Consider the following 25465-nt stretch of genomic DNA (forward strand, 5'->3'; position numbering starts at 1 on the left):
GAGAAATCAAAACTATATGAACATCCTGCGGTTCCTGGCCCTGGGAGACAAGAAGCTAAGCCCATTTAACATCACCCACCGCTTCACCCACCTCTTCTGGCTTGGGGATCTCAACTACCGCGTGGAGCTGCCCACTTGGGTAAGGAGACTCCACCTTGGGTCGAGCCATAGGGGACAGAGGCTCTCAGGAGTCGGCTGTGGACAGAAAATCAAAGAGACATGTGAACACTCAGAACCAGGCTAAGGTAGCAGCTCTTCGCAGGATCTCAATACAGCTCCTGTCATGGATCCTCTGCCTTTCTTCATAGTTCCCTTCTGCTTGTGCCTCCTTTGCCCCAGGACTTCTATGGCTGCCCCTTGTCACTGTCACTGTCTTTCCAGTCAGCCAGCCAGCCAGCAGCAGCTGGGCTTGGTCAGGAAGCACAGACATCTTAGGGGGCCAGCTCACTTATCTCAACAAACCATGGGGTCACTGGTGGATCCAAGGCATTGCTTGCCTGCCTACAGGAAAGGGACCAACAGATGTGACCACAGGATGAGTCTAGAACCCACACAGTTGTTTTGCATGCTCATAAAAGTTGAAGCAGGAGACAGCGTGGGGTGGAACAGTGAGTGCCCTTCTGTCTAGAAATCAGAGTTAGCAGCCTGCTTCCCTCCCACGCAGGGACTTTAATGTATTCCCACACTCGAGTCCTGGGAGGGACAAAGGAAGCAAAGCAGGAGCTGACCCTGTTTTATAGTCAAACACACAGAGAGGCTAGGGAAGCGGCTGAGAGGAGATTGCACATCATTCATAGCTGAGGTTGGACCTCAGTTGTCCCTTATCCCAAGCATCTCTCCATATGACCCATGTCCCTTGGTCTCCTTTGGGCTTCCAGCCACCATCACAGCTCTGCAGCCAGCTCACCATGCCTTCCTCACTAGGGACCCCCAGGGGACATCTTTCCTCCCTGGGAATGAACAGGCAGGTAGGAGCATGAGAAGAGTTTCCATCCTAAGCCTCCTGAGGAAGGCCTGCCACAGCTCCACGCTCACCAGGGCAGAAGCCCAGAGCCTGGCTCAAAGCCACAGAGAAGTAGACAGAAGAGAGAACTGCTGGAGCCCAAGGCCAGTGAATTCCCCAGTTCTGCACTGTGGCACCAATTCTTGTAATTAGGCTGAGTGGTTACAAAGAGGGTGATGCTCAGAAGCCTCAGAGCCAGGGATTCCCCACCACCACTAGTGGACTTAACACTAGATGCCTTTGTTCCCACAGAAAGAGCCAGAGAAAGTAATGGAGAAATACTACCTGTCTCATGAAGTATTGCTAACAATGGTGTTTAAAAGCTGATGTATAAAAACAACAGATCTACATGCAAATTTGGGCTAGTCTGTAGCTAATTATGGTGATGGTGCAGCCCTTCTAGGCTTTCCTTATCCTTATAAAGTGATTGCGAGTCAGGAATCAGCATCCCAGACGGATGTGGTCATTGGGAAGTGTGGTGAAGAACACGATCTAACCTGGCATGTCCCCGTTCCAGGAGGCAGAGGCCATCATCCAGAAGATCAAGCAACAGCAGTATTCAGACCTTCTGGCCCACGACCAACTGCTCCTGGAGAGGAAGGACCAGAAGGTCTTCCTGCACTTTGGTGAGGGCACACTGTCTCTCCTTTGCATCTTTTCCTTCCATCTTCTCTCTACCTGGACATCCTGACCAAGGACAGGGCTGTGTCTGCAGAGGAGGGAAGCTGGAGGTGCTAGGGAAGCCAAACTGATGGCCATGCGTCTGTTTCAGAGGAGGAAGAGATCACCTTCGCCCCCACCTATCGATTTGAAAGACTGACCCGGGACAAGTATGCATACACGAAGCAGAAAGCAACAGGGGTGAGTCCTCCCAGAAGCCACTCTCCTGCCCTGTCCCACCTCCTTTACCCAACTCACTATTCCATGGTGGTTCCTAGAAAGTGGGAAGTATCCTACCTCACCAGACAACAGCAAAAACAAAAGTCAGAATGCACATACAGGGGCCAGGGATGGAACTCAGTCATAGAGTGTTTGCTTAGTGTGCACAAAGCCCTGGGTTCCATCTCAGCATCAAGTCCAGCATGGCACCATCTATCTTTGATCCCAATACTCAGGAACTAGAAGTAGGAAGCAAGAAGATCAGGGGTTCAAGGTCATCCTTGACTACAATGAATTTGAGGCCAGTCTGAGCTGCACGAGACTTTGTCCTCCCACCCCCCAAAAGAAAACTTTCACATGCTGACTTATATCTTGGTACAAAACTGCCACCAACTTGTACATTAAAAAATAATCCAAAAAGCTGAATTAACAATGACCCTATTCTAAGATGCTGAGAGAATTTTAAAGCATTGTTTCTTTTGTTTTGTTTTGTTTTGTTTTGTTTTGTTTTGTTTTGTTTTGTTTTGTTTGAAACAGGGTCTCACTATGTAATCCTGGCTGTCCTGGAACTTACTATGTAGACCAGGCTGGCCTCAAACTCACAGAGATCCATTTGCCTCTGCCTTCTGAGTGCTGGCATTAAAGGCATGCACTACTATGCCTGGTTACTAGTAAGGATAATTTTATGTGTATTAGTGGTTTTGCCTACATGAGCATCTGGTGCCCACAGAAGCTGAAAGGGGGTGTCAGATCCCCAGAAACAGGAATCCTGGATGGTTGTGAACTGCCATGTAGGTACTGGGAACCAAACCTGGAGCCGTCTGCAAGAACAACCAGAGATTTTAAGTACTGAGCCCTCTCTAAAACCCTTTTAAAAGACAAAAACAAAGATACACACACACACACACACACACACACACACACACACACACACACACACCCCACACACACAGTTCTGTTAGCTGAAACTAAACAGGTTCTCATGCATCTGAGTGTGGTGGTGCATACTTGTAATCCCAATACCTGGGAGGCTTAAGCAGGAAGATCATAGGTTCAAGGCCAGCCTGGACTACATGGCTAGACTCCAAAACACCACCAGCAAAACTGATTTCTTTGCTTCAGGACTTAGAATTTCAAAACATTGTAGTTCTCCATTGATAAAGCCACAGGCCAAAGTAAACCGGTCACAGAGTGACTGTTAATATGTTAATAAGGCCACTCATGTTGAAAGGAATAATGTTTGGGGAAAGATGCAATAAAATACTCTTGCAGAGGACCTGGGTTCAGTTCCCAGCACCAACATGGCTGCTCACAACCAACTGTAACCCCAACTCCAGGGGTCTAACACTCTCTTCTGACCTTTGTGGGCACTGCACACATGTGTTGCACATGCATATATGCAAACAAAGCACTCACACACATAAAATAAATAAATATATTTTAAATAGTTTAGCACTATCTGAGGGTAAATTCCCTAAAGAACCAATGACAGCTGAACTTGATGATGGCCGATGTCCTCATTATAGGGTGGTTTTGTTTTTAATAATAACAGAGAAAGCAGCACATGTGCTATAAAACTGTCATGTTACATTGCAGATGAAGTACAACTTGCCGTCCTGGTGCGACCGAGTCCTCTGGAAGTCTTACCCGCTGGTGCATGTGGTCTGTCAGTCCTATGGTGAGTGGAACACGGTGGGGTGCAGGCTAGGTTTTGGGTTCTGAGGACAGTAGCAAGCCAAGGGGCTTCAGTCTGCTTCTCCATAAGATGAGCGAGTGTCCTGAAAGAGTTTGTGCATCTCTATCCCCCTTGGGCTGCAGTGTAATAAATCCCGCTCAGAGAGAGACACTTTAACTAGAAAGGACTTTTTGTTGTTTTCTTTTTCTTTTTCAAGATTTATTTATTTTATATATATATATATATATATATATATATATATATATATATATATATGTATATACATATGAGGGCATCGGATCCCATGACAGATGGTTGTGAGCCACCATGTGGTTGCTGGGAATTGAACTCAGGACCTCTGGACCTCAGGACCCCTAATATCATAAACAGGACCTTCTGGTACTATTCTTTTTAAGAGAACCAGACTGAGTTTGAGCCATATAAAAGTGATATTTTATCAGGTATAAAACAAGCAACTACCAGGTATTCACATGGTTCAGCCTAATGCATATCATTAAGTATGCCCATGCAGATTTGGAGAGGCCTAAGAATATTTTATTGTGGGGCTGGAGATATGGCTCAGCAGTTAAGAGCACTTGCTGATCTCCCAGAGGACCTCAGGTTGGTTCCCAGGACACTCACTGTGTGGTCCACAACCTCGAACTTCAGCTCCAGAGGATCCAACTGCCTCTTCTAGATCAGGAGCATCTACACACATGCACATGCACACGCACACACACACACATACTTTAAAAGACAAAAGGAAATCTTAAAACACACACACACACACACACACACACACACACACACAAATGTCCAGGCCATGGCACTCAACCCTCATCCCACCACAAACCACAGGTGAGCAAGTCATAAGCCAGAGACCTCTGATAGGCAGCTCATGACCCATGCTGTCCAGCTGAGCCCTCATGCCTACCCATCCCTGAGAGTAGAGAAACTGGTTGGGAGGATTTGGCCACTGACTAGCATCCACCTTATGGTCCCCTGGAGCCCATTTAACTCCGATCCCACAGATGAAGGTGGTTTCTGTCCCCTTCATCTGTATGTGTCTGCTGTTGCCCTGGGATACTTTATCACATGCATTACAACCCCCTCCCCCTGCTCTTGAGCTCTGTCTCCCAGAAGTGGCCTCACTAGATAAACTTCATATAGCACCTGTAGAGGTGTGACACAGAAGCATCTCTTACACTCACAGCCTTGGCCAAGGCACTCTTCCGCCTTCAGAACCTGAAAGTGGGACAGGAGCTATATATTGCTCAGGGGTAGAGAATTTTCCTGCCATGCATAAGGTCCTGGCTTCCATTCCTAGTACTTCCCAAACCAAACAAACAAAAACGCCAGAAAGATGGTCCATCTCCCATCCTTTACCAGGACTCCTTCCTCAGTGTTTCCTGCTTGTCTGCCCCCACCAACACCTGATCTCTCCAGCCCTGTGACCCTCTTTCTAGCACTACACAGAGTCAGTCATATGGAAACCTACTCCCCAAATCCTGCAGCCCTGAGGGCCCTCTCGATTTCTGACTCAAAAGGTCCTGCCAACTATCTCCATCAGTCAGCGACCTCTGCCGAGGGCCAAGTGATAAAGGCTCATAGAATTGCCACTATCTCTTTAGACACCAGCCTTGGCCTTCAGAACTGCTCCATAGCACAGGTTTTAAGAAAGGGGAATGCGATGGATCAGGAAGTGGCAACTAAGATTGAGGAGAGTAAACATCACGAACATTCCCAGCATGTGAGAGGCAAAAAGGAAAACCAACCTTATATGTAAGGCTGTGCCATCTTCCACAGGAAGGCTGAAGATGTATATATTTTGCTAATATTCTTTTGAGAGCCAGAGGACGCAGTAGAAGGGTTTAAGGAGTTGGCCATAGAGGAAGCCAAGAAGTTGGGGAAAGAAAAAAGAATTCATATCTAGAATGCAAGAAAGGGGGCCCTGGGACGGGCGGTGGTGGCGCACGCCTTTAATCCCAGCACTTGGGAGGCAGAGACAGGCAAATTTCTGAGTTTGAGGCCAGCCTGGTCTACAAAGTGAGTTCCAGGACAGCCAAGACTATACAGAGAAACCCTGTCTCGGAAAAACAAAACAAAACAAAACAAAACAAAACAAAACAAAACAAAAACAAAAACAAAAACAAAAACAAAAACAAGAAAGGGGGCCCTGGGTTTTCTTCCAACTGGTTCATAATCGGGTGTATCAACTATCTATCGCTGCATAGCAAATGCCCTAAATCCCAGTTCTTAAAACACTGAGTCCTGGGCTGGAGAAATGGCTCAGAGGTTAAGAGCCTGAGTTCAATTCCCAGCAATCACATCACATGGTGGCTCACAACCATCTGTAATGGGATCTGATGCCCTCTTCTGGTGTGTCTGAAGACAACTACAGTGTACTCATATGCATAAAAATAAATAAACAAATCTAAAACAACAACAAACCACTGAGTCCTTTGCTCATGATCCTTTGGCTGCACTGAATTCAGACAGCTCATTTCTTCTCTTTGGTGTCAGGTGGACACACTGAAGTATTTGATCAGATCTGGGGTTGGCTGACTGTCAGCAAGGGTGATGGCGATGCCCAGGAGGCAAGTTCAGGCACCTTTGCTTCTTGGACTCAGGGTCCCCAGACTAGGTCTCAGCTTGTCCCTACAGTGAGTTTGTCATCCACACCTTGGTCAAAAGGTCTCCTCTATCCCTACTTAGAAATGCCTTCTCTCCCTTGCAGGCAGTACCAGTGACATCATGACGAGTGACCACAGCCCTGTCTTTGCCACGTTTGAAGCAGGAGTCACATCTCAATTCGTCTCCAAGAATGGTAAGCAATGGGCAACGTCAGCTTTTCTTGTTTTCCTCAAAGACAAGGGGCCTAGGGCATTTGTCATCTGGTTGCAGCTACCAATTGTCTGGGTTAGATGTAGGCCTATCCTTTCCTTCCCAAGGCCCATGGTCTGCCCTACCTGATCTCTTCATGTTCAGGCCACATCACAATCTTAGACCAGAAAACCATATATATATAGTGTTTTAAGTAAGTTTCTTCTGGATAAGCAAGTGCTTCAAGTTTCTTCCAATTGTGGTCCAATTTATTTAATTCCATCTAAGTTTAAAAACGGACTCTAATTAAAGAAAATATTAGTCCAGTGTTAGTGTGGGTGCATAGTAGGTTGAGATGGTGAAAGCTATGTCGGTGGGATGTGGATGAAGGAGGGGAGGGAAACTGGAATAAACTCATGCTTTGAGCCACAGGTATGGTTGCAAATTGCCCAGCCCAGCCCTGGTTGCTGAGCTACCCTTTCTGCAGCAATGGCTGGGTGTGCCTGTTAACAAGTCCATCCGGTCCTATCTTAGGTGACCAGGAAGCCATGCTGTCATCTCCTCTACCCACTTCTGTGCAGCAGATAACTGATTTAGGGATGCTGGGTATGGGTAACCCAAATACAGACAGAGAACAGCTGTCTCACTCTATGGCCTCTGTGCTGAGGGATGTAGACGAAGCTAGACCTCTGTCTTTCCAACCATTGGATCAAACATCTGTGGATCTGATGTGACCTCCCTTCTCCACCCAAGTCTTCACACCTGTCCAGTCTCCTTCCTACATCTGGCCACCTTTATAGCCTTTAGGCTCCACCCCTTCCTGCTCATACCTGTCCCCTCCTTTGAGTTTTTCAGCATTGAAAGAGTAGCCTCTATCACCTCCCTCTTTGTCGGGCTTGGTTTCCTTCTGCTGGGATTCAGCACACAGCAGGTGCTTGAAAATATTGGTCACCAGTTTGGAGTTTTGATGGAACATTTGTCTAAGCAGAGTCTGGCCAAGGTGATGTGGGGTTTAGAAGGAGAGAAAGAAGACTAAGAGGCATGGTGGAGGTTGCTGTCAAGTGGCTTAGAATTTATATGAAAAGATAGAACACTTGCTTAAAACCAGTTCAAGATCAGTGTGGTGGTACACTTAGGTGGTGGTTCTAGCCCTTAGGAGGCAGAGGCAGCAGGCTCAGAAATTCAGTTTGAGTCTGACTAAACTACATAGAGTTTGAGGCCAGTTTGGGATACATATAACACCCTGTCCTACAAAACAAAAACAATGATAAAAAACAGATGCTGTGTAAATAAAATAAATGTCATGTAAATTAGCATAGTTATAACCATGATAGCTGAAGGCCAGTAAGTCCCAGATTCCAGAGTAGAGACTGGTTATAACTGTGTCTGAGGAAGTAAGAGCAGGTCTCCCTAGCTGTGGACTCAAAACAGCAGATTTGGGTGTTGAGCCTCTAACTCTCTGCCAGAACTTGTGGGGAAATTTGGTTGTATTAGTGCATGCCTTTAACCCTAGCAGTGGAGCTTAAGAACTTGATGCAGGAAGATCCCAAGTTTGAGGCCAGCCTTGGCTACATAGTGAATTCTAGACACACCTGTTCTATATAGCAAAAAGGAGAGAGGGACAGAGGGAGAAGGAGGAAGTAGGAAGGGAAAGACAGACAGACAACAGAGACAAAGAGACAGACGGGTGGGGGGAGGGAGGAAGAGAATTAATTAGTTGGGAGACTAGAGTGAGGTTGAGAGGTTGCCCGAGGCCACACAGATTATTGTCAAAGCTGGGATTGTAGCCATATCTTGGGTCCTTGCTGTCTTTATTCTTCCTGACCTGCACCCTACATGAACAGCTTGTGACAGACCAGAGAATCTGTGGCCATCAACAGAGATGCTGAGCTTGGGTCAGGAAGCTTTCCTTTAAGACAAATCTCTCCTTCCAACCTGGACATTTCCCATCTGTGGGCCCTCAGAGGGAGCCTGGCAGAGTGGGTGCACAGAGAGGAAAACCCCAGAAAGAAGCTGGAACCTCCATCTTCAGTTCAGGTACAGTATACAAATAAATCCTAGTCTCCCATGCTCCAGGTCCTGGCACTGTAGATAGCCAAGGGCAGATCGAGTTTCTTGCATGCTACGCCACACTGAAGACCAAGTCCCAGACTAAGTTCTACTTGGAGTTCCACTCAAGCTGCTTAGAGAGTAAGTGCCTTGTGAACTACCCTTTGGGGAGGTTCTTTCACATAACTACCTTTCCATTGATAACTGGTTGATCCCTCACCCAGTTCATTCGTTTTCTCTCTCTCTCTCTCTCTCTCTCTCTCTCTCTCTCTCTCTCTCTCTCTCTCTCTCTCTCTCATAAGAATCCATGGATGGACCCCTCAGTGGGTTCAGCAAAGGTGGGGTACCTATGGGGCTACCCAGTGGCTATGTGGCCCTTTCCCCACCCCTGTGGTTTGTTCTTCTACTGCCTCAGCCCTAGAGATAGAGGCAGCCACTGGTGTCCATGTCCCTGTCCCCTAGGTCCCCCCTGTCCCTGACTTGTCCATCAACATTCTCTAGGCAGAATCCATTTGAGTTTCCACCAAGCTGGGTTTGAGTTTCCATTAAGCTGGGTTTGAGTTTCCACCAAGCTGGGTTCTTCTTGCTCAGTGAAAGCCCTGGGCAAAGCTCCAGAATGCTGAAGATCTAACAGGGCCTAAATAGCTGCTACTGCCTGCTTGCTGTTGCCCTGGCCCTCCCCTTGCCCTTTCCATATTGTGGCTCTTGTGTTGTGGGGCTCACTGTGACTGGGAGCAAGGTAAAGATAGACAGCCCATTTCAGGTGGCAACGTTGAGCACTCACCATGCTTATGAAAGATCCTTTCTATAGAACATCTCCAGACATACTGTCTGAGACTCCTATGCAAGAAAACTATATGCTTTCTAAGTCTTCCTGAGATGGTTCAAAGAGTGATGGGGAAGGATAGGAACCAACCTTGCAAACAGAGGCACAGACTGTCTGCTTGTAGAGCCCAGGAGAGCTACCAGCCTTCTACCCCCTCACACCTTTTTGCACCTTCCTTCAATGCATCCCGAACCTTCCTGGGATTATGCCACCTTCACCACAACATCCTGAAGCCCCAGCTCAGCAGCCAGGGTCAAAACAGTTCCAACTGGAATGAGGGGCTTTGTGCGGGTGTTTTTAATAAACTATCGAGACATTTGCATAGATTTCTATGGAAACAGCATATTAGGAGGCTTAAATTAGAATTTCAAAAGGCTGCTATCTTGAGTGTCGTGGGAAGTGGGACGAGCTGTCATGCTTCCCAGTCTTCCTGCCTGCGGTGTGATGACTTCTTTGTTGCCTGGGATGTTGCAAAGAGGAGTCAAAAAGGAGGGGGAAATCTCTTTGATTTTTCCTAAAAATAATTAGACTGTGTTGGCAAATGACCATCCTTCAAACAAAAACAGAATCCCCAGAAAGCCTGACTCCTAATTGGTTTGGAGGCCTCAGAGACATGAGAAGGGAAAGACAGTCCTCCGTGGTCGAGGAAGGCGACCCCTTGGAGACTTTTCTGCCTGGTTCTCACTCTGTGGTCTGCAAACCCAGCTTCTTCTTCTCTAACAGGTTTTGTCAAGAGTCAGGAAGGAGAGAATGAAGAGGGAAGTGAAGGAGAGCTGGTGGTACGGTTTGGAGAGACTCTTCCCAAGGTAATCCAGGAAGAAAATGTGCCTGGGGCAGAGGGCTGCAGCAGTGCAGGTTAGTACGCAGCACTGCAGGCTAGTGTGCAGCTACAGCAGTGCAGGCGAGTATTCAGCTGCAGCAGTGCAGGTGAGTATTCAGCTGCAGCAGTGCAGGCGAGTGTGCAGCTACAGCAGTGCAGGCGAGTGTGCAGCTGCAGTAGTGCAGGCTAGTGGGCAGCAGTGCAGGTTGGTGGACAGCTGCAGCAGTGCAAGTTGGTGTGCAGCAGTGCAGGTTAGTGGGCAGCTGCAACAGTGCAAGCGAATATGCAGCTGCAGCAGTGCAGGTTAGTGTGCAGCTGCAGCTCTGTAGGCTAGTGTACAGCTGTAGCTGGTCTGCCCAGAGTACAGCTACAGCAGGTTCATCCAGACTGTAGCCATCCCAGACCAAAGCCATAGAGACCAGCTTAGACACTGTAGTCAAGGGACTTAGGGTATGCTTTTCATCATGGATGGATGACCTCAATATTCCTAAGTGGTTTTCAGCCCTGCTGTGCCTACTCCCCTTTGGTTATTACCTACTTAGTGTTCGCAGCACTTGAGATTGAATCGAGGCTCCTGCAAGCACTAAGCAAGCACCCAACCATTGAGCTATGTCCCTGATTTCCCTGAACACTTTTTAGCAGCAGGAAGTTGAGGGCAGTGCTGACATCCAGGAGTCTGTCACTCACCAAGCCACATCTCTAGCAAACCACAGAATATTTCAAGCCCAACTGGAGGTTTGTGACACATTTACTCAGACAGGGAGCAGGCCTATGGTGTCTTCTCTAATGCAGCCATAGACCTTGGAGGGGTATGAGGAGAGGGATGGTACTGCAAGTCTCATTTCAGACCTGGCTGCTAGACCTTCCCTTGGCCTCTGGGATATGCAAAGAATGGAAGGAAGAATGGAGGCAATGGACCAGGGACCTGGAAGCTCAACTCAACCCAGTTTAGGAAATGGGGTGGGGCAGGGAAGAAAACTATCTCTCACTTGGCTGAGCAATGGGGTCCACCTGCTCTCTTGGGCATGAAGAGCCAAGACCTGAGTTTGCTTAAAAGAACATATTCAGTTCCGTTTTACTATGTATTTATTTATTTTATGAATGAGTGCTCTATCTGCATGTACATCTGCATGCCAGAAGAGGGTATTAGGTTCCATTACAGATGGTTGTGAGCCACCATGTGGTTGCTGGGAATTGAATGCAGGACCTCTGGAAGAGCAGCCAGTGCTCTTAACCACTAAGCCTCTCTCCAGCTCTCCTGATGCATGCAAACACCAAGACTGCTGACCCCCATTTACCTGTCCTGACCTGCCCTCACCTGTGGACTCTAATCTGGTGTCTCCTCTGCAGCTAAAGCCCATTATCTCTGACCCCGAGTACTTACTGGACCAGCATATCCTGATCAGCATTAAATCCTCTGACAGTGACGAGTCCTATGGTAAGCATCCCAGGCCAGGGACCTCACCGTACCTTAGCCTCAGCCTCTGAAGTGAGGGTGATGGTGGCTTAGCCTTTCAAGAAAGCCTGTCTGCCACCACCCATTGTGCCCTGATGCTGCCACTTCCTCTGTCCCAGAGGGACTTTTCCTAGTGGGTTACCATCCCTGCTCCTTGTCACTTCTGGGTGCCACAGCCAGTAACCTCCTGCTTAGCCTTGCTGAGTGAGCTGCAGGTACCATGTAATTTAATCTTAGCCTTAAGAGGCAGGTTCTGTTCCCCAGTGAGTAAATAGGTAAACTGAGGCTCATAGAGGTCAAGTGACTCCCCCCAGGTCACACAGATAGTCCTCAACTGAGCTGTGGCTTGAGCCTGAGTCTGCCTGTGCCACCGTGTCTCTCGTTAGTCCCTAGCCAGCTCCTCAGACCCAGGTGCAGAACATTAGCCCGTCCCTGCTGCCAGGTCAGCTTTCCAGTCTGTCTCCTTTTCCTTTCAGACTTTTCCTTGTATAGAGATTTTAGACTGACTTACACTCTTACCTGTTTATCTGATTTTGTTTATTTCTTGTACTGTTTCAAACCTTGGGAAGTAAGCTTTCCCTATAGCAACCAGATTAACATTTAATACCATTTCTTAGATGGATTTTTCTAGGATTTAATTTTTCCCTCAGCATTGATCTGTATAGAGTTCTTTTTCCTATGAGGCTTCAGACATTTGCCCCAGATTGCTAAGGCATCGATTGAAAGGGTTTGTTGGCAATCCCTGCCCGGCCACTTGCTTCAAGGAGCTGTCTCCCAGTGGTACAGCCATCTCTCTGAGCATGCTCTATATCCGTCTAATGCCAAGATGTTCCTATTGATGCTCTCTCTCCTTTCCCCAGGTGAAGGCTGCATTGCCCTTCGCTTGGAGACCACAGAGGCTCAGCATCCTATCTACACGCCTCTCACCCACCATGGGGAGATGACTGGCCACTTCAGGGGAGAGATTAAGCTGCAGACCTCCCAGGGCAAGATGAGGGAGAAGCTCTATGGTAGGTCAGCCAGCCTCCTCCTGGCTTTCCCAGAGGCCACTGCACTAAGGACATGTTCTTTCTCTCAGCAAAGCTATCAAGTATCTATGATCTGTGCCTTCAGAATATAGCGTGGTTAGAAAGTCTCTAGGGTAGCGTGGTGATCCTGGCACTCAGGAGGCTGAGGCGAGAAGATCGTGAGTTCAAGGCTAGTCTGGGTGACATACTGAGACGATGTCTTTAATGAGAAGAAAACAAGTCATCTCATTTATCTCTCACAACCGCCCTGTGAGTCAAGTATGGTTATCTCTACTTGGCAGATGGAGAAACTGGAGCTAGATGACTGGCTTAATGTTGCAAACTCAGGCTAAGCCAAGTTCATCCAGGGCCAAGCAGGAGCTGGTAGACATAGTGGTTGCTTGCCTGTCATGAAAATAGCAAGTGTAGGAACGCACAACATGGGGTGCAGGGGCTCCTTATGCCAGGGAGGGCTCTAAGGGCCACTGCTTCTGTGCATGTGACTCTCCTGTGCCCCATGAGAGATCTTTCTTTTCTCTAGCAGGACAGTGGGTTGAACAGATAGTGGGTCATTACCTAGCAACCACATTCCAGAAATAAAGCCCGGGGTTCCTTTAAACTGATTTATAGGGGTTCCCATAAACAGATAAGCTCTGCATGGGAAGTACTCTTATAGGGTAACCTAATAGCTGTTCTAAGTTTGTTCTAGTCTGACAAGAAATGTCTGTTTTATCCATGGCTAAGCTAACAAGGTATTTCTTGAAATAACAACTGGGTCATAAGTATCTGTTCATCTCCTTCTGGACCCATGGCAGGCATCATGGCAGGCATCATGGCAGGCAACAGTTGCCAAGCGTAAGGATTTTGAAGCCTGAAAATCTTGCTTGATATACCTCTCCCAGTAACCACTATTTACTGTCCAGCTTTGGCCTGCAAAGAGATACCACATTGCCATTTCTAACCCATGCCGTGGCTAGGATCTCACATGTTTTCTTTCCTAAATGTTCTCTTCCAGACTTTGTGAAGACAGAGCGGGATGAATCCAGTGGAATGAAATGCTTGAAGAACCTCACCAGCCATGACCCTATGAGGCAATGGGAGCCTTCTGGCAGGTAGACGAAGCTTGCTAAGACTTATTACAGCTAGCTGGGCTGTGTGAACCAGAGTCCAGGAGAGGGTAAAGTGGAGTTCAGGAAAGCCAAGGTCAGAGGAGAAGAAATGTTGTGGCCCAGGGGACCCACTCTCCTACCTCAGTTTCACATCCTGAGTTCAAATCCTCATCTCTGAAAGATCAAAGCCTTGGAGAACATTTCCATGTAGGAAGGGCTCAGCTCAACTATCCTTTAATGAACACCTGCTATATTCAGGAAGACACAGTGTAAATACAGTATAGTCCATGACCTACAGACTTAACACCAGCCAGTGGAAGGATGTGCAGTGCAGGAAGAAGGAGCTATAGATGACTGAACAATTCCAGGGCAAAAGATACTTCTCCTGCATTCAGGGAGGCCAGGAACATAAGTGGTCAAAAGTCACCACCCATGACTTCCTAGCTTCATTTCTGTTGCTGTGGCAAATGCCCTGATTAAAAGGTAGCATGGGGAGGGAAGGGATCATTTGACTTCCTCAAGCCCACATTACAGTCTAGTGTTGTGGAGAAGCCAGGGCAGGAACCTGAAGTATCACATCAACAGTCAAGAGCACAGAGAATAAACACATGCACCCTTGCTTGTTCTCAGTTAGTTTTCTTCACTCTTACACAGTTCAAGGCCCAGCCAAGGAAATGGTGCCACCCACAATGGACTGAGTCTTCCTACATTAATTAACAATGAAGACAAGTCCCTATAGACATGCCCACAAGCCAAACTTATCTAGTCAATTCTTCATAAAGACTCTCTTCCCTGGTGATCCTAGATTGTGTCAAGAGGGCATTTCAAACCAACCAACACAGAGGGGTGTAGCGGGGCATGCCTTTACTTCCAGAACTCAGGACGTAGACGGGCTGATCTTGTGAGTTCACGGCCAGCGTTGTCTACACAGTGAATTCCAGGACATTCAGAGCTACATAATGAGACCCTATCTCAAGAAACAAAATAAAACAAAACACAGAAAGACTAACCAACACAGTGACTAACAGGAAAGACGGATTGGAGAGTAACCTGGGCATTCCAGTCTATGTTGTTTCCTGATATCAGAAACACCCCTGTTTCCTGATGTGCTCGTGTTAGTCCTCCTGAGATGGAGCCCATTGTGGAACAAGGTTTGGTGTGTGACTACAAAGGTTGCCTCACCTGGCTCTGGACTGTCTCCTCCAGTTTTAACACAGCTGCCCTCCTTACCACCTCTAGCCTCACCCTCTGTGCCGCACACTCACCCTGCTGGTCTGATGCCTTCCGTGGGATGTGCAAACCAACATGTCCCACGTGACTCTCCCACAGCCCCAGGCCCACCAGGTTCTCATTCTGCTCTCCCCATGTGCTGACCTTGTCTTCAGTGAACCCCACAACAGGGCAGCCTCTATCCCTGACCACAGGGCCTTAGCATGGACCTTTGCCTCCACACAGAGCATCCTCCTCTCTTTTTCTCTCTTCTGTACTCCATATAAATTCAATCCGCAGACAGCCTTGAGTCAATCTTCTCCAGCCATGTTCTACCTGGTGGGTCTCCACTCTCCTACTTGTCTCAACTTGATCTCTTATTTCTCTTTGCCATATTATACACGTACCAGAATGAGTAAATGAATTGTTGTGCCCAAGAAATAAAGGTACTGAGAGGCTGAGAAGCTGAGGAACATTTTCCTCAGGCTGGTGCCAGCCAAGAAGGGAAGAGGCTTCAGGTGTGCCTCCACATCTTCCTACAGGGTCCCTGCATGTGGTGTCTCCAGCCTCAATGAGATGATCAATCCAAACTACATTGGTATGGGGCCTTTTGGACAGCCCCTGCATGGGAAATCAACCCTGTCCCCAGATCAGCAACTCACAGCTTGGAGTTATGACCAGCTACCCAAAGACTCCTCCCTGGGGCCTGGGAGGGGGGAGGGTCCTCCAACCCCTCCCTCCCAACCACCTCTGTCGCCAAAGAAGTTTTCATCTTCCACAGCCAACCGAGGTCCCTGCCCCAGGGTGCAAGAGGCAAGGTGAGTGTCCTCTGAATTGTGTGTGTGTGTCTGTCTGAGTGTCTGTGTTTCTGCTCAAAAGCATCCCTTGGGGGCTCCCAAGGGTGACGGCCTGAAGAGGGCAGAGTTGTAGTAGGTTCTGCCCACTACTTTGGCTTCTGCCTGTCCAAAACAGTTGGTGCAACTTGATTTTAAAGGGGACTGGGTTGGGACTTGCCAAGAAAGCCATCTTCTTATAAAAACTGCATTTACTCACAAAGACATTTCTCAAACCAATGACAATCTATGCCATCCTCCCCTTCCTGGAGTTCTCAGTGGGAAAGAGGTGAGGATTTCTGAATAGACACCATTATCTACCCCAAATCTCTCTCTTTCCTTAAAAACAAGCATTCATGTTCTCATATATAACTATCTGGGGGCTGGAGAGATGACTCAGTGGTTGAGAGCACTGACTGCTCTTTCGGAGGTCCTGAGTTCAATTCCCAGCAACCACATGGTGGCTCACAACCATCTGTAGTGAGATCTGATGCCCTCTTCTGGTGTGTCTGAGAAGAATGACAGTGCACTCACATACATAAGTAAGAAAATAACTATCTGGACCCTCCTGATGGAAACATATATTGGAAACTAGGAACCCAAATGAAGGCAGAGCTGTCATCCTACAGAGGGAGCCGGCCAGAACAGGTTTAGGAGCAAGGACCACACAGCCCAGAGATGAAGTCCTAAGCAGATATGGGAAACATTAGGTGGGAATCCCATTCCTACAGGATGATAGATGGCCAAGTGACATCCAGACCTAGTTAACAGTGACACAGATGTGTCTCCTCCCCAGCTGCCTTGAGCATTTTGTGGTGACACCGGCTCTCACATTCAGCCTCTTTTCTGAGTGCTGTTTCTTTTCTTCCCTTTTCAGAACTTCAGTTCCTTAGCAGAGCTAACTCATAGTAATCAGGGACCCGTGCTGGAGCATCACCCACAGTGCGGTTCTCCTCCAGACCCTCTAAGTCAAATGCCTATACCAGGCCTGCCTGGGGATTCCTGTGGAGAGGCACTGACAGTCCTGTGCCTTAGCTGTTAGCTGAACTAGCTGAAAGGTGGGAGGGCAGGTCCCTTAGCCAGACTGAAGTCTACTTCCTAGGAGCAAGGGAGAAATCGCCTTGGCATCCCTCCCCGGAAATGAGGATCAAGGTAGCCATCCAGAAGGTACTGAGGTACTTGTTTGACAAAGGCAGTCTCTTTCGAGACCCCATGAAGCAGAGCTAGAGACAGCCACAAAGAAAGCACAAGTTCATGGACTCAGAGGTTCCCAGAGTGGAAGTCACTGTGTGCTTCACACGGTGAACAGAGCTTGGTGGAAACATGTCCTCTCCAGCCCCAGGTGACAGCATAGGGGTAGACAGCTATCAGGGAGCGAGCTACAGGACTAGGTGGCAATAGCCACCCATCCCAGGTTCCCCAAGGCTGCCCCAACTTTAGCATTTAAAAGTCCCATCTCCTGGAAAACACTGCAGTCCTGGTAAGCTTGGACCACCACCATGTGAGGTCAAGGCTGTGTGCCAAGAAAGGAGACTCTGCTCAGGCCCTAGCCGGCATCCATGGTCTCCTGCACAAGAACTGACTCTGCCCCCTGGATAAGAGCTTGGTTTCCTGTTGCCTATACTCAAACTTTTTTTTTTTTTTGACTAAAACTCGTGAGTTTAATCTGTTTTTCCTAACCTCCATTAGGATAGCAGGTGTACCCTGAACACTGCTGGAAGGATCACTTTCTAGCTTCTATCTCATTGGCTCCATCCTCTGGCCTCTCTATCTCTATAGCTGAGTGGATAGCCAGATGCCACACACATGCACAGGCACGCACACGCACGCACATGGGGGGGTGGGGAGATGGGGGGGGAGTTGCTTGCTTCTGTCTACCACAATGCCCTCAGAGGCCAGAAGAGGACATTGGATTCCCAAGAACTGCAGTTACATACAGTTGTGAGTTACTATGTAGATGCCAGGAGTCGAACCTGGTAACTCTGGAAGAAGAGCAAATACTCTTAATCACAGAACCAACTCTTCAGCCCGGCATGGTGTTGCATGCCTTTAATCCCAGCACTCAGCAGACAGTGAGGCGGGCGGATCTGTCAGTTCTATATCAACCAGGGATACGTAGTGAGCCCTGGTGTTTAAAAAGAAAAATTCTCAAGGCAGAATCCATGTAAAAATTATTCCCTGGAAAATAAGTAATTCGGAGGCATTTCTGTGGTGCATGTTATATGATCACTACTGTAGTTAGTTCCAGAGCATTCTTATCACCCCTAAATGAAACCCAGAGGCATGAAGCAACTACTCCCCATGTCCTGACTTCTGAACATATTTCCTCCCCATCTCCTCTCCTTTTCCCCATGGTTCCAGACCTGGGGATCTGGGAAAGGTGGAAGCTCTGCTCCAGGAGGACCTGCTGCTGACGAAGCCCGAGATGTTTGAGAACCCACTGTATGGATCCGTGAGTTCCTTCCCTAAGCTGGTGCCCAGGAAAGAGCAGGAGTCTCCCAAGATGCTGCGGAAGGAGCCCCCGCCCTGTCCAGACCCAGGAATCTCATCACCCAGCATCGTGCTCCCCAAAGCCCAAGAGGTGGAGAGTGTCAAGGGGACAAGCAAACAGGCCCCTGTGCCTGTCCTTGGCCCCACACCCCGGATCCGCTCCTTTACCTGTTCTTCTTCTGCTGAGGGCAGAATGACCAGTGGGGACAAGAGCCAAGGGAAGCCCAAGGCCTCAGCCAGTTCCCAAGCCCCAGTGCCAGTCAAGAGGCCTGTCAAGCCTTCCAGGTCAGAAATGAGCCAGCAGACAACACCCATCCCAGCTCCACGGCCACCCCTGCCAGTCAAGAGTCCTGCTGTCCTGCAGCTGCAACATTCCAAAGGCAGAGACTACCGTGACAACACAGAACTCCCCCACCATGGCAAGCACCGCCAAGAGGAGGGGCTGCTTGGCAGGACTGCCATGCAGGTATGTTGAGCTGTATGTATATGGGTGTATATGCATATGTGTGCACGCATGCATCTGTGTGTGTGTGTATGTGTATGTGTATCCTGGGATGTGCTCTGTGAAGAAGGGCTAAACCTGGGGTTTGTACCTGGCATCTGTTCCTGTTCCTGACTGGTCCTACAGGGCATCTGCAGTGATTCTTGAGAGCGACAGAGAGGAGCTGTTGACACCTGTAGAGTAAGGGAGTCTAAGTCATTTATATTTTAGTCTTATCATCCTTAATTAGGGTATGCACTTAAAACATTCCTGGTGTTTTAGAGACCTCAGGCAGAATATCCCCTTCCTATAGAATAGATTTATTGTAGAGCAAAACTAACAATGACTTAAATACACACACACACAGAGTTGAGACTGGACATGATAGTACACCGCTATAATCCCAGCACACTGTACATCTAGAGCAAGAGGATTGGAAGTTCAAGGCAAGCCTGGGCTAAATGGTGAGACAGACAACAGCAGCAGTGAGAGAGCTAAGGTTATATAGCTCAGTGGGAGAGTGCACAGGAAGCCTCCAGAAAGCCCTTAGGTGAATCTCCAGTATCACAAGGAACAGAGTCTAGAACTAGACTGCTGGCCATTCCATTAGCATACTTATTGCAGCATTGAGGGTCAGACTTGGGGCCTTACACTAGGCAAGCACTGTACCACAGTCCTGTGTTGGATTTAAATCCCAAGTCTCCACTGCACGGCTCTATGCCTTTTTAAACTGTCAAAAAGAAACTACTAGTGCCAGCCATTGTGTAGATTTATGGGGAGAAAAAGATTATGCCATATACTGTTATTGTTTGTGATCATTTTTACAGTTATCACTCATTTTGAAACTATATACAACATATATCTATCTCATAGGTACTGTGTTTGTAATATATGCATGAATTAACATATAAGGCACTTAGGACAGTGTGGCTCTTTCACATTAATTAGCCTGACCTAACTTACAGCACTAGGGGTCAAATCTGGCAAGGCCCTGATAGCCCTTTCTGTTCTCATCTTACAGTGAGCTGCTGGTGATCGGAGCCTGGAGGAACAGCACAAAGCAGACCTGCGCCTCTCTCAGGATGCCTCTCTCAGGATGCCTCTTGGAGGACCTCCTGCTAGCTCTTCTTGCCTAGCTTCAAGTCCCAGGCTGTGTATTTTTTTTCAGGAAACGGCCTCACTTCTCTGTGGTCCAAGAAGTGTGCTGCTGGCTGCCACACTGTGCGGCAGATGCTAAAGCTGGATGACAAACGCACGCCATACAGACAGCAGACAGCGGCACTGGGTCTCAGAACTTGGATTCCTGGGCCTTCTTCCAGTCGCCGTTTTAAAGAAAGGAACTAACGGAGCTGCTCATCCGAGGGTGAAGATATAAATAATAATATTATTAATAATAATAACAGTCAGGTGCCATGTGCTGTGTTAAGTGCTTTATGAACATTTGTCGGGCTGGCCTCCAGTGCTGAGGTGCCAGTCAGCCTGAACCCTATGCCCAGGCCCACTAATCCCAAATGGTGGGTCCTGAGATGTTTTTAAAAAGCATTAAAGAAAACCATCGGTCTCTTAGAGCTAACCGGCCGGGCTCTACTGCAGGGACCCGAACAGTCTGCATGGCTAAGTGGCACAAGGAGCCTGGCCCTGTCCAGCTTCAGAGATCCAAGCTGCTTTTTGCTGGGGTTCTGTCACAGGCCTGATCCTCTTGGTTTTTATGGGGTTTCAAGTCTGCCAGAGTCAGAAATCAGCTCTAACTCGCCAGTGAAGAGATCTGGCCTTAACTTAAGCCAGCCACGTCAGGCCCCTGCTGAGCCTATGGACCAATAAATACTCCCCGTGCCACTGGAGGTGGGCAGCTATCACCATACCCTGAGTTGGGCCAAGCCCACCCCACCCCTACCCTGCAACATTTCTGATGTACTGAGGAAGAGTCTCCACCATAGTCCCCAAGGGCTGAGTTCTCCAGCCTGCTATCAGGGAAGGTGAGCATTGGTCCCAGGCTCTCAAAATAGTGCAGCCTCTTCTTCCCAAGCTCTGGGGTGCACCCTGTGTCCTTGGTTACCAGGAGACTAGGGTTGTGATATCTTTTCTTGTCTTGCTTTTTGATATATCAGGATTAATGTAGGAAACCAGACCTAGATTATTCAGGAGAGTAGGTATATCCCCTGTGTTTCCCAGTCTGAGTGACCAATAAAATTGTGCCTTTCTAACTGGGCCTCCTGACTGTGTGGTATCTTCCTGATACCCGGGGCTACAATTCTTCCCTGTGCTATAACTACTGCAGAGACACTTTGGGGCAGGGAGATGAAGCTGAGAGTTCCTTATGGCCAGAAAAATGGTATCCTCACCATGAAGTCAGTCTGAAGATGGACACGGACAAGCGTGATATCACCCCTTTCACGCATATGTCTGTGTGGGACTCCAAATGTCCTATAGCCTCCCAACTTTCACAAGTGTCCTCTGATATTGCCTGACCAACAGTTCTGATTATTCTAGAGACAATAGACTCATACAAACCATCCCCGGGACGTGGGTTCAAAGGTTAGGGAATAGCCTCCAGCCAGAGAACCAACATAGTTACAGCTTGGCATCACCTGCAAAGTGCCATGGCCCACGTCACCATTCCTTCCACCTTAAGATATTCAGCATCTCTTGCTCAAAGACCTCAGGCCTAGGCTCTAAGCAGACTTCCAGGGAGCAGCATCTTTGAGAGTTACTGAGCAAACCATTCACTACCTGCTATGATAGTCCTTGTGGACTGGCAGACTCCAGGCTGAGAATATTCCAGAACAGCTCCTCTCCTCTACTTAGGTGAATGTCTCTCCTGCAGATTCACTACTTGGTCCCCATAAAGAACTTCACCCCCAACTCCAGGCCCCGCATTCTGACACAGTAAACCAAGGTAGAGACACAACAGGAGATTCCTTGATATTCTAGAGGAAAGGCAAGGGAAGTGTAAACGTTCCACTCTGCTGTTCCTCAGCCCACTTGTCCTGGTAACCCACCCTGGGTCATACTCCCTGCGACCCCAGAGCTGAGGACCAAGACCCTATTGCCTTTGTGGCATGTGATCCCCGTTTTCACAGTGGGCTGGCTTGCTGTGTGAGGTGCCAGCAGCTGCCCATCCATGGAACGGCAAATAGCTCCTCCAGGAAGATATCCAGGTCTGTTTCTGCAAGTTAAAGCAAGGCGGGGCATATGCATGCTTCCTGTCCCTTCACTCTGAGCTCTCCTCGCCTCAGCAGAATCTAGCTCCGTTTTCGGCTGTCTTAAGTAAGAGCCTAGCTTTGCGCGTGGATGGTCAGCTGGGGCCCCCTGATGCCCAAAACTGGAAACACCACAACTGAAGTTTCATCATTGTCCCCCTAGGCTCTCAGTCATGCACACTCATGTGGCCATTTCTCTTGACTCTGGACACCATCTCCCGGGACCCATCCCAGTTAGCTGTCTCTTTTTCCAGCCATTCCATCCTATTCCTACCCTCTAACATGCAGTTCTCCCTTCTACGGCAGAAATGGAGAGCCAGATACTGCCCCCCCACCCCCGACCCAGCACTTCAGTTTTCTTCACTGAGCTCCATAACCAAGAAGGCAGGGCAGTTAACAAGCTTTGCTCAAGCTGCCCCACCCCTAAGATAATGCTTCACCCTAAAATTATACATTGACAGTCACTTTTTCTTTCCAGATGTAAATTTGCCCTTCTCTTCGTGGCTATACAAAGCCAGCCAAAGCCCAGATTTCCTGTTACCATAATATGGCGTCTGGAATGACTATATCTGCATCTAATCTCTATTCCACTGGTCCAGACGGTGGCTGCTGCCCTGCCAGGCCACCTGTGGAACTAGACGGGCAGCCACTGTACTCTTCCTCTGTCCAGCATTTCTGATACTTTACTGTGGCTTTCAAACCACCAATAGGAGGGAGCCAAGTGAGTCACTGAGCAAAGCTCTCTCCTGCAGAAACCTTCCCTAACCCCAGCCTACCAGGTCTGTCTTTACTTGTCCTTAAAATAGCTCCTCTCTTGCTGCAAACTAATTTCCATGGAGACCCAGCTATGGAAAAACCTAGAAGCTTTCTATGAGGCAGTTAGCTCACTCTTAGCCTTCACTCCAACAGAGAGACCTTTTATGATGCAAATATCTGGTCTCACCCCCACATTTACCTACCCCCCCCTCCCAGGTCCCATTCTGGGAAAACTGCTTGGCTTCACACAGGAACTCACACAGGCACATGAAGTCCAGGTACTAACAATATATGTCTGCTGATTCTCTGGTTGGTGGTGGCTCCAGAGCTGATCGTTTCTGTCAGCTCACAGATGACCCACCCATTGGTACAGCTTTCTGGTGACCTCAGATTTGATATGCATAGTTGACGTTCTCCATCATCCATTCAAACATGGTTGTGCTGGGCCTGAGGAGACCACGTGGCAGGATATGGCTGTGGATGAGGGTCAGACAGAAAGGATTTAAATACCTTATTTTGTGTTTCCTGACAATAGAGTCTTAAGCAAGCCCAGCAACCTGAGTTGGGTTCCCAGAACAAATGTCAAAAGCTGGGTGCAGCTCATGCATCTGTAATTCCAGCACTAAGAGGTAGAGAGGAGAGACAGGAGAACTGCCTAGAAACTCATGGGTCAGGAAGCCTGGAGTATGTGTGCATCTATCATAGCAGCAGAAACAAGAGAGACCGTGCCTTAACTAAACTGAAGGTGAGAGCCAGCTCCCAAAAGTTATCCTCTAACCTCCACATACACTGTATGGAATATGTATGCCTGTATTCACATATACATACAACACACAGTCATACACACACACACACATACACACACAGGAGTCAAGTATGCACACACACAGGCAATACACAAGAAGAAGGAGATACCCAGGAGGAGGGGGGGAGGAGGAGGAGGAGGAGGAGGAGGAGGAGGAGGAGGAGGAGGAGGAGGAGGAGGAGGAGGAAATAATTGCAGTTACCAGGGCAGCCAATTTGAGCCATGAAAAGCTCTACCTGTCTCATTAGTTTGGGTTCAGACAGGAAAGCAGATTCAAGGGCAAGGACGCTTTCAGTAGAAGGCAAAGAGCTGAGGCAAGGAAGGGAAAGATCCTGCGTGAAAAGGTGGCTGCAGGGAATAGCTGGGCTTGGCTGGTGGACAGAAGCACGGGCAAATGCCTATTGTGGTAGTTTGAATGTGCTTGGTCCATGGGCAGTGGCACCATTAGGAGGTGTGGTCTTATTAGAGAAGGTGTGGCCGTGTTAGAGGAAGTATGTCACTGTGAGGTGGGGCTTTGAGGTTTCCTGTATATGCTTAAATCTGGCCAGTGTAATCCAGAGCCTCCTCCTGGCTGCCTTTGGATTAAGATATAGAACCCTTGGCAACTCCAGCACCATGTCTGCCTGCATGATGCCATGTTTCCCACCGTGATGGTAATAGACTGAACCTCTGAAGCTGTAAGCCAGCCCCAACTAAATGTTTGCCTTTATAAGAGTTGCCTTAATCATGGCTTCTGTTCACAGCAATGAAACCTTAACTCAGACACATATTATCCCATCCAAAGAGTGTTACATTAAGGGCTGTCTCTGGGAGCTCATTAATCCTCAGTTCTCATGGTCTAAGTAGAAAGCTAGCTCCAAAGAGCCCTCCAGCCTGAAGCGGGGGAAGCACATGGAAAAGCCACGCGTGATACAAGTGAGGGACTAATATGTGTGCTCCACTTACCAAAAGTACCCAAAGGCAGAGTTCCAGTGCTAAGCCCAGCAACTGGTCCCTCCTGCTGCTACTGTGTCTGTGGGCTGAGATTTTTGGATGCTCAGACAGATATCTCCGAAAAGGAGCACTGCCCTCAGATATGTCCTATCTCTTGAGAAAAGCCAACATGGAAGACCTAGGAAAGAATGTCCAGACAGAAGAAGGTGCAGAAACCCTAAGGTGAGAAAGAACTCTGGCTTTAAAGCACCAAGTGCCATGGAGAGAGGGGAGGTGGGGAGCTGGACAGGATGCCAGGGATGCCGGAGGAGGTAAGGCGATGGGAGAACCAGGGCAGCGCATAGGACCTGTGTGGTCACAAGAGAGGCCCATTATTCAGAAAAGATCTAAACCAGGGTACTGGCTGATAGCCGAAAGGCTCAAGAGGTACTTATCAGAAGAGAGGTAGTGACAGAAAAGAAGAGGGATCACAGGAACCTACTTTAGTGTCTTCCCCACCCTGTCCCCAGCACCCAACCCAGGACAAGCATCCTGGACCTTTGCTAACCCTTCTGAAACACATAGGGACCCAAACAGCTCTACATTATAGGGCTCCACAGTCAAAAGGCCAGCAAGTTTAGCAAACAAAGCCCCATTCAATTTGGGCTAAGCTACAAACAATTTTTAATTAAAGTATATCCCCAAACAGTAGGTTTGTGGTTTTCTGTCTGGATTTTGATCAGCAATCCTGTATTTTTTTTTTTCCAGTAACCTTGCCTTACTCCCTCTTACCTGCAGACTCATCGCCTAGAGTTGGGGGTGGGAGGTAGTGCCATTGCTTCCAAAGCTGGAAAGAAGTATTTCTGCCTTGACTCCATAAGACATAAGCCTGAAGCAAGCAAAGAGAGAGATGGTAAAAAGAACCCACCATAGACTGAGCTCAAATTCTGACTTTGCATTAAAAGTCACTATGTGGAGGCTGACACAGCACCATTTGTTATGTTAGGAGTTATAGATAAAAATCTGGAGAAGTAAGCAAGCTTTGTTTAATGTATGCCAGTCACATTGACACAGGCCTGTGCTCCTGTCACTGGAGGGGCAGAGGCAGGAGAAATAGTGCAAGCTTGAGGCT

The 25465-nt window shown here is 48.3% G+C and overlaps 1 protein-coding gene and 1 long non-coding RNA gene across 12 annotated transcripts in view; one reads left to right on the forward strand and one right to left on the reverse strand.

Moving 5' to 3' along the window:
• Inpp5d (inositol polyphosphate-5-phosphatase D) overlaps positions 1-20871 on the forward strand; it is a 100199-nt gene extending 79328 nt beyond the window's left edge. For 2 of the 11 annotated variants that reach the window (NM_010566.3, NM_001110192.2), the window contains exons 15-27: positions 1-139; positions 1521-1629; positions 1776-1864; positions 3479-3560; positions 6295-6384; positions 8457-8570; positions 9979-10061; positions 11426-11513; positions 12392-12541; positions 13554-13650; positions 15399-15674; positions 18051-18645; positions 19682-20871. In NM_010566.3, coding sequence (NP_034696.2) covers positions 1-139; positions 1521-1629; positions 1776-1864; positions 3479-3560; positions 6295-6384; positions 8457-8570; positions 9979-10061; positions 11426-11513; positions 12392-12541; positions 13554-13650; positions 15399-15674; positions 18051-18645; positions 19682-19684 — 1915 coding nt within the window. In that variant the 3' untranslated portion in view covers positions 19685-20871. Of the gene's footprint in view, positions 140-749; positions 969-1520; positions 1630-1775; positions 1865-3478; positions 3561-6294; positions 6385-8441; positions 8571-9978; positions 10062-11425; positions 11514-12391; positions 12542-13553; positions 13651-15398; positions 15675-18050; positions 18646-19681 lie in introns of those variants that run through there. The other 9 variants (XM_006529150.3, XM_006529149.2, NR_122078.1 and 6 more) reach the window with 8 other exon arrangements.
• Positions 134-25218, reverse strand: Gm33470. The gene is made up of 4 exons (XR_878350.2): positions 25126-25218; positions 22637-23090; positions 18773-18854; positions 134-195 (listed from the first exon to the last, which is right to left on the reverse strand). It is a non-coding gene; the product is annotated as a predicted gene, 33470 (long non-coding RNA).
• Positions 25219-25465: the final 247 nt, after the last annotated feature.

Source organism: Mus musculus, chromosome 1 (genome assembly GCF_000001635.26).
Source record: "Mus musculus strain C57BL/6J chromosome 1, GRCm38.p6 C57BL/6J".
In the NCBI taxonomy this organism is placed as follows: Eukaryota; Metazoa; Chordata; class Mammalia; order Rodentia; family Muridae; genus Mus; species Mus musculus.